Source organism: Callithrix jacchus, chromosome 5 (genome assembly GCF_049354715.1).
Source record: "Callithrix jacchus isolate 240 chromosome 5, calJac240_pri, whole genome shotgun sequence".
Lineage (NCBI taxonomy): Eukaryota > Metazoa > Chordata > Mammalia > Primates > Cebidae > Callithrix > Callithrix jacchus.
The window spans coordinates 133888268-133896839 of record NC_133506.1 but is presented as its reverse complement, the minus strand read 5'-3'; the positions used below and the strand labels follow the sequence as shown (position 1 = coordinate 133896839).

General features: G+C 47.9%; 1 protein-coding gene and 1 pseudogene across 20 annotated transcripts in view; both read right to left on the bottom strand.

The window, feature by feature from the left end:
* Positions 1–1151: 1151 nt before the first annotated feature.
* On the bottom strand, positions 1152–3348 carry LOC108591880 (uncharacterized; annotated as a pseudogene). Its single transcript, XR_001911835.4, has one exon. The product of XR_001911835.4 is annotated as an uncharacterized LOC108591880 (transcript).
* TNRC6C (trinucleotide repeat containing adaptor 6C) overlaps positions 1152–8572 on the bottom strand; it is a 147731-nt gene continuing 140310 nt past the window's right edge. For all 19 annotated transcript variants that reach the window (XM_054256537.2, XM_035301894.3, XM_054256544.2 and 16 more), the window contains 3 exons: positions 6369–6439; positions 5119–5258; positions 1152–4101 (listed from right to left, as the gene is read on the bottom strand). In XM_054256537.2, the coding sequence (XP_054112512.1) occupies positions 3741–4101; positions 5119–5258; positions 6369–6439 (572 nt within the window). In that variant the 3' untranslated portion in view covers positions 1152–3740. The remainder of the gene's footprint in view (positions 4102–5118; positions 5259–6368; positions 6440–8572) is intronic.

The window sequence follows — 8572 nt, the reverse complement described above, 5'->3', positions numbered from 1 at the left end:
GAAGAACTTGTCATTTTCCTCAAACCTGCTTTTCACCCACGGTGGAAATCATGCTCCAGGGCCACGAGGCCTTTGCATGGGCTCCCCACGTGGGGCCTTGGCTTGTCCCCTGAGTTCCCAGTCTGTCAAAATCCAACCTGGTCTCCCAGACCCAGGGCAAATGCCACCTCCTCCATGGAGCCTGACACATCCTTTGCACACTCTCGGGCACTGACTTTGTTCCCCCAGCGCACATGCATGGGTACAGCTTGTCCCTGTAGCCACTCAGGCACAAAATGAACTCTTGTCCAGAGTGCAGAGCTGAGGGTTGCTTCGTCCAGGTTCAACTGCATTTGAGTTTCATTCCCAGATTCCTTCTTTTTCTGGTCTTCAATTTCTTCTCGGGATTAGGTCCCACTCATTGCTTTCCTTTTCAATTTCCAAGAGGTTGCTCAGAGCCAAGGTACCTGCCTTCCACCATTGTGGGGGTCAGCCTGTGGCGGGGTGGGGGGGGGTCCCATTCTTTGGATGGAGTTGACCCAAAATGGGCAGGTCCACCTTTGACCTTGCTCTCTGAAGTGGAAACAGAAAAAGACACTTGCTTAGTCTGAGGGGCCACTGGGGTGCTCGGTCTCTCTTCAAAGGCCTGTCTGTAACACCAATATCACACCGGTTGCACTGAGATTCTGGGGTTAGGCTGCTGCTGCCTCAGCACTGACGTTCCACTGTGCTCATACAAAAATGAATGCATAAGATGTCCAGGAAACAAAAAAACCCCTCATGACTCTTCTCTCCAAAGACTTTTTAAGCCCAAAGTGGACCCTAGGCAAAAGTGAGCGGCACTCCTTTGCCAGGACTCCAGGTGGGCCCCAGCCTCCTCTTGCTGCAGTCCAGGACAACAGCAGTTACCAGATGAACTGACTCGATGGGCTGTGAGGGTAGAGAGCTAGAAAGCTTGGTTGTGCCTCTCAACAATTATTAGTAAGATTTCAATATTTACAGCAAACTCACAAAGCAAGTGACAGAATAAAGCAAAACAACTGGAAGCCTGCGTTTCCCTCATGAGACGGAGGCATGTAGGCTCTGAGGACATTATGGCAGGCCAGCTCTCCCAGTTGCAGTGTGCAGAGTGCACATCCAGTGTCCATTTTGAAAGACGAAATACACGTTACTTTGAACAGCCAAGAAAAAAAATTGCAATTTATTAGGATTCAATAAAGCGTTGTACTTTTGAAAGCAAATTTCGATGCATGTTCTTCAACAATCACATTCTATGAGAAAAACATTAAGAGCCACAAACTTGTTTTTTAATCTCAGAGTTACAGACAATTAAATCCAAAATAAAAGGTCCAAAAAAAAAAAAAAAAAAAACCTCAAACAAACCCAACAAAACCCCAAAACAAACTAACATATTGTTGACTTTCATCCCCAATTTTAAAACACCAGGAGTTCTACAGCTCAGTGCTCGCTGGTAGCACAGGAAGTGGTATGTCGGGTGCACACACGCACACACACGCTCACACGCACATATACTGGATACACATACGCAGGTGTATGTCCATCGAATATACAGAATGCATGTAATGGCGATGAGATGCGGTCACTGAGGGAGGTCGGCTTGCTGAAGACCCTACTGAACTTGAGAAAAGAAGTCTTGAACCCAGTCCGTGCATAGTTCATGGTCTCTATAAAACCAGCTTTTGTGGATCTGCAATCTTGCAGGACTTTTTTTTTTGTATATATTTTTGTATTGATAAAACCATTAAAAAGCTAATTAAAAAAAATGTAATGCACAAGTTTCCTGATCAAGCAGGCAGGGAGCACAATGTTCATATATATATATTTTAAAACATACTTGAGGGTATGTTATTCCATTGTCTTTCTTCCTTGCAAAACAATCAAAACATTGATCATTCTTAAAACATAAAGCAATTTTTAATATATAAAGCACTCTTCAAACATCTATTTCTTTTGAGTCCATTATTTGGTAAATATGTAACTGCTACACATTAGAGATTAGGTATTTTTCTTCTTTGTCTGTTTTTTTTTTTTGTTTTCTTTTTTTAAATTTTTTCATTTTTTTTTTTTTTTTTTTTTAAATAACATCTTCAGTGCTAGGAGTTGGGTTTAAAAATACATGAAATGGTGTGGAGCTGCCCTCGGGAGCCCTGGCTTTCCTGAGAGCGCGTCCGGCATGTGCAAGACAGTGGCCACAACGCCTGTCACCTTGACGAAGGGGCGAAAGCAATCGACAGAGCCCACGACGATGGCCGAGGGAACAACACTGTCCCGTCCCAGAGCTCTGAAGGAGCGTATCTGCATTCTGAAAATAGGTTTCTTTACGACGGAAGTCTTTTTTTTTTTTTAATTCCTTTTTAAATTTTTAAAATTTTAAAGTCTGAAGGAGAAAAAAAGGTCTGTAAACAGGTGGGAGCCCAAACCCCAGGCTCCCCCAAAAGCAGTCACAACCCACGTCCAAGTGCTTGTTTCTGTTCCTCCCGCGGAACCATCCATTCTTTACAAGTATCTATGGCCACAGTTCAACAACAGTTTTTTTCTCGTTAACTTTATATTCCAAATGGAAAAATGGTGCAATACTCTGGTAATAATTTTCTTGCATTAGTTCACAATAAAAAGCTGCTAAAGGTAGGTATACATATTCTTTCTCCAGAGATATACACTGTACTTTTTAAACGCAGTCACAGAGTCCTTGAGTAAACATTTACACATGAATTGTCGCCGGCCCTGTCCTGGGAATTCTCTGTGATGTATAGGATTAGCTAAAGGAAGGGCGAGGACACTCAGTGCAAAGTTAGAAGCTAATAGTAACAAACGTTTGACCAATGCGCCAAAAAAAAGCATATACTGAATACAAGGGAAACCCACAGTTAAATCCTCACACGCTTTCAAACACACGGACACAGAGAACTGCGTGCTGAGAATCACGCACCGCACACGCACACACACTTGTTTCAACACGCACACATACACACGCACGTAGGCTATGAACTTAGAAATTTTTCCTAGAGCCTGTTCTGTGTACTGATGTCAACCTGGAAGTGTAGAATTAGAAAGTGTTCACATTTCACTATTGGCCTGCTGGATTCAAGTATTTGCATGTTTGATATGTCTTTTTTTTTTAACTTTTAAAAAATATTTTTTGGGATAAAAAAATGACATGAAAAAGTAATGAAACAAGGGTAATGTGCATAGGCGGATCCAGGGGAACAGAGCAGACCGCAGCCTGCGCCTTCCACTCAGCTACCATGCGGAGCCGCTCTGCGCCCGGCTGTCCACACCAAACTCTGCCCTGATTACCGGCCGCCTCTGGTAATGTGCATAATCGTCACAGGCTCATTTTAAATAGGCTTCACGTCTCCCTCCCTCCCCCACAGATAAAATAACCCTTTCCAGCCCACAATCTGAAAAGTGCCCTTCATGATAGAACTATTCTAAGCAGCTTTTATACTTAAAAAAAAAAAAAAAAAAAAAAATCAAAATGACAACTTACTATACAAACATAAGACACACAAAATAAAAAGCTACAAGGAACATACTGTCATTAGCATGTGACGCTGACCCACCGCAGCCCGCACTGTTTTGGGAACAGTTCGCAAGGACTGCGGCCAAGGTTCGTCTTCAGTCCTGGACAGAGGTACTCAAAAGGGCGGCCGCCACGGGGTTCCAGTGGGTGTGTGGGGCCGTCCAGCTGGGAGGGTCCCGGGAGGGGTCGGCTCTCCTGGTGCTGATGGCGGCAGCTCCTACAGGGACTCCCCACTGAGCAGGTCCCCGGGCAGCAGGGTGGTCAGTGGGGTTGGACTGCCGATCACCCTGCTGTCGTCGGCACTGGGCGGGCCCCACAGGCTGCTGGAGTACTGGGGCACCCCACCCCACAACAGCTCACTGCTTCCCTTGCCACCCAGGCATGGGGCATTCCAGTGGCCAGCATCGCTGCGCACCAGGCCATGGGAGCTGCCCGCTGCGCTGAGCCGCGGCTGGCTGGATGCGCTGCTGGACTGCCAGCTGGAGGTGGATGGCAGTGCCTGGCCTTGAGCCAAGAAGCGATTCACTTCTTCTTCGCCAGCAAACTCTGCCAGGATGGTAGTGTTTCCCAGGACGCACCTGCAACAGCAAGAAGGGGTGCGTGAGCGGGGCCACCCCAAGTCCTGCCGCATTTGTGGCACTGGCTTTCTGTCTCTGTATTGGGAAAGGTCACCCAGAAGTCATCCTGTGGCTTCTGTTTTGCCACTATTTCCAAACCCAGCCTGTGAATGGTTTGCTTAGTTGAGACTAGTGGAAGGTGGATGGCAGCAACCTCCTGCGGATACAGAGAGCACCTCTGCAAGCACAGGAGTACACCAGGAAGCTCGAGGCTCACTTAGGGCCAGGGTCATCCAGTGTCATTTCCATCCTGGTCTAAAAACAGGAAGGACTAATATCTAGGTTGCATGTCTCAAGTAATGTGACCGATCAGGTCTCCTCATACTTCTATCAAAACCAAACTTTTGTTGAAGGGCTGGCTCTGAGGACCGCTGCTGGGCCTCGTGTAGAAATGGGTCACGGTTCCCCAGGCTTCCCCTGGTGGGAGAGTGTTTTTTATCATTGTGATCTGTGTGTGCTTTTTGGGGGGCCTCTCCCTAGTGGAGGAGGTAGACACAGTAACTGAGCAGCAGAAGAAACCAATAGTTAAGTCCCAAGATACCTGTGAGGAACCGACCTGCGTCACCTTCCCCCAATTCCTTTGCTGAAGTCCTCACCCCCAGTACCTCCCATGCGACTGTGTCTGGAGATGAGTTTTTAAAGAAGTAATTAAGTTAGATGAGGTCACATGGGTGAGCCCTAGTCCAACATGACTGGTGTTATAAGGAGAGAAGATAATGGCACAGACATGCACAAAGAGATGACCACGTAGGAACAGAGGGAGAAGGCAGCCATCTACAGCCAAGGAGAGACGCCTCGAGAAAGCAGCCCTGCCCACACCATTGTCTTGGGGGTCAGACTTCCGGCCTCTGGAAGTGGGCGGGTGGCCAGCCTGTGGGATCCTGCTGTGGCTCAGAACACCCGTGCAACACCCCTAACCTAACGCTCTGGTGGATGTGGAGCTACTTGGAGCACTGAGGTGGCTGTGAGGAAACATACATGTGCAGAGACTTCTGGGCCTTGGCAGCCTCCTCCTTGGAGCTGTACCGGACCACGGCATTGCCTTGAGTCAGATTCAGGTGGAATGTGATGAGAGGCCCATGTTGCAAACACAGTGTCCGCAGTGTGGAGCCATCGATCTGACAGAGGAAGCACAGGGGCATGAATGAGTTTGCTTCTCATTTCTTTCACTACACCCTTCCAAAGAAAAAACATGACATCAGATACACTGAACACTAGGAATATGTTTTTCTTTAAAAGGGCTAATAACTTTACAACACTAACATTTTATCTCTGTGGACAAATGTGTAACTGAATTATTGGATGAGGCCGGGCACGGTGGCTCAGGAGATCAGGAGTTCGAGACCAGCCTGACCAACATGGTGAAACCTTGTCTCTACTAAAAATAAAAAAAATAGCTGGTGTGGTGGTGGGTGTCTGTAATCCCAGCTACTCAGGAGGCTGAGGCAGAATTGCTTGAACCCAGGAGGCAGAGGTTGCAGTGAGCTGAGATTGTGCCACTGCAGTCCAGCCTGGGTGACAGAGTGAGACTTTGTCTAAAACAAACAAAACAAAAAAAACCTTGGATGTTTCGGTTTTTTTGAGTTAGGCTAATTGGAGGAAGGAGAAAAACTCCATTTTGAGTTCTGCTTTCTTTTCACCAGAGCACGTCACACAGTGCCTCTGGTTTACAAAAGCCACCTGGGCCCAGCTGCAGACAAGACTTGGGAGACATGCAGATAGGTGTGGCCTGGGTCCCAGGAAGACTGGCTAGCCCACAGTCTGACGTGGCCAAACCACTCTTTTAAAAAACATTATAAAAATACACACATTGGGTCTCACTATGTTGTCCAGGCTGGTCTTGAACTCGGGCTCAGGTGATCCTTGGCCTCGGCCTCTCAAAGTGCTGGGATTACAGGCATGAACTACTGCATCAGGCTGGGCCAAACCACTCTTGAACGGGTAGTTGTAAGATAAACAATTCTATCTACAGAGAACACCACTTTTCCAGACTCTAGTGGGTAAACAGTTCACTAGGAACATGTTAAAAGAGGCCCCTGGGACCCATGTGCTGCTGCTGCTGGAGCAATCCTGGCACTTGCTCATCTCCTCCCATGCAGTGTCACCTCTGGATCCTGACCAAGAACCCCCCGCCACCCTGCCACACCAGACAGCCTCATCTGCATCAGAAGCCAAGCAGGATCCCTCCCTTGATTGTGCTCAGTGACGCAGGGGCACCGGCATTGCACCTGGGGAGTGAGGTTTCGAAGAACAAGCCAGCTGCTGGTTCTTCCTGAGGTGTCGGTGCTCCAGGCAGAACCTGCAACAAGAGGGGGGAACCCAGTTGACAAGGCCAGTGGATAGCACAGCCCTCCCGCCTCTTACTGTGCTCAAGTGTGGGCCAGCACAGGCCATCACCACATGCTCTAGGACAGCCTTTCTCAGCCTGGGAGGCCCACGCTCTTTGGTAAACCAAAATCTCACAGTCCCTGCAGACCCTCTTCCTGCTTCCATGTGGAAACTCACTTCTTGGATCTTCCCACCAGCCCAGGAGGACTGTGTTTTCCCATCTGTGCCAGCAGAGAAGTGGTGATGATAGGTCTGAGAATCTCCAGGGAAGCTCTGGTCTCCACCTCTGCCTACCCCCAACCCCCAAGTGGAATCAGTGCTCGCAGGTTCTTCTGGTTAATACAACAGAGCAAAACCCTAAAGGCTGCTGCTAAAAGGAGGACACTGTTACTTTGAAACTGTTTGATATGGATTGGCTGTGTCCCCATCCAAATCCCATCTTGAATTGTAACTCCCATGATTCCTACATTTTGTGGGAGGAACCTGGTGGGAGGTAACTGAATCATGGGGGCAGGTCTTTCCTGTGCTGTTCTGGTGACAGTCTCTCACAAGATCTGATAGTTTAAAAAATGGGAGTTTCCCTGCAGAAGCTCTCTCCCTTCTCTTGTCTGCTACCATGTGAGATGTGCCTTTCATCTTCTGCCATTATTATGAGGCCTCCCCAGCCACGTGGAAGCGCAAGTCCAATAACCCTCTTTCTTTTGTACATTGCTTTGCCTTGGAATGTCTTTTTTTTTTTTTTTTTGAGATGGAGTTTCGCTCTTGTTACCCAGGCTGGAGTGCAATGGCGCAATCTCGGCTTACTGCAACCTCCGCCTCCTGGGTTCAAGCAATTCTCCCGCCTCAGCCTCCCGAGTAGCTGGGATTACAGGCACGCGCCACCGTGCCCAGCTAATTTTTTGTATTTTTAGTAGAGACGGGGTTTCACCATGTTGACCAGGATGGTCTCGATCTCTTGACCTTGTGATCCACCTGCCTCGGCCTCCCAAAGTGCTGGGCTTACAGGCTTGAGCCACCGTGCCCGGCCCTGGAATGTCTTTATAAGCAGCATGAAAACGGACTAATAAAGAAAACTGGTACCAGTAGAGTGGGGTGCTGCTGCAAAAATATGCAAAAATGTGGAAGCAACTTTGAAACTGGGTAACAGGCAGAAGTTGGAAAAATTTGGAAGTTCCTGAAGACTTGTTAAATGGTTTTGACAAGAATGCTGACAGGGATATGGACAATAAAGTCCAGGCTGAGGTAGAACTTGTAGGGAACTAGAGCAAGGGTGGCTCTTATGTTTTAGAAAGAGACAGGTGGCATTTTGCCCCTGCCCTAGAGATCTGTGGGACTTTGAACTTGAGAGAGATGATGTAGGGTATCTGGTACAAGAAATTTCCAAGCAGTAAAGCATTCAAGAGGTGACCTGGGTGCTGCTAAAAGCATTCAGTTTTGCTGGGCGCAGTGGCTCATGGCTGTAATCCCAGCCCTTTGGGAGGCTGAGATGGGCGAATCACAAGGTCAGCAGTTTGAGACCAGCCTGGCCAACATAGTGAAACCCATTCTCTACTAAAACTACAAAAATTAGCTGGGCATGGTGGCAGGTGCCTGTAGTCCCGGCTACTTGGGAGGCTGAGGCAGGAGAATCACTTGAACCCAGGAGGCAGAGGTCATGGTGAGCCAAGATTGTACCACTGCACTTCAGCTTGGAAAACTGGTTGGGTATGGTGGCTCACACCTGTAACCTCATCACTTTGCGGGGCTGAGATGGGTGGATCACCTGAGGTGAAGAGTTTGAGACCAGCCTGGTCAACATGGTGAAACTCTACCTCTACTGAAAACATAAAAACTAGCTGGCTATACAGGTGCATGGGAGCTACTTGGGAGACTGAGGCAGGAGAATCGCTTGAACCCAGGAAGCAGAGGTTGCAGTGAGCCCAGATTGCTCTACTATACTCCAGCCTTGGTGACAAGAGTGAAACTCCATCTCAAAAAAAAAGAAATCTCATTTTCTGAGGAAAATTTCAATCCAGCTGTAGAAATTTGCCTAGGTAAGGAGGAGCTGAATGTTCATCCCCAAGACAATAGGGAAAATGGAAACTATCTCCAAGGGTATGCAGAG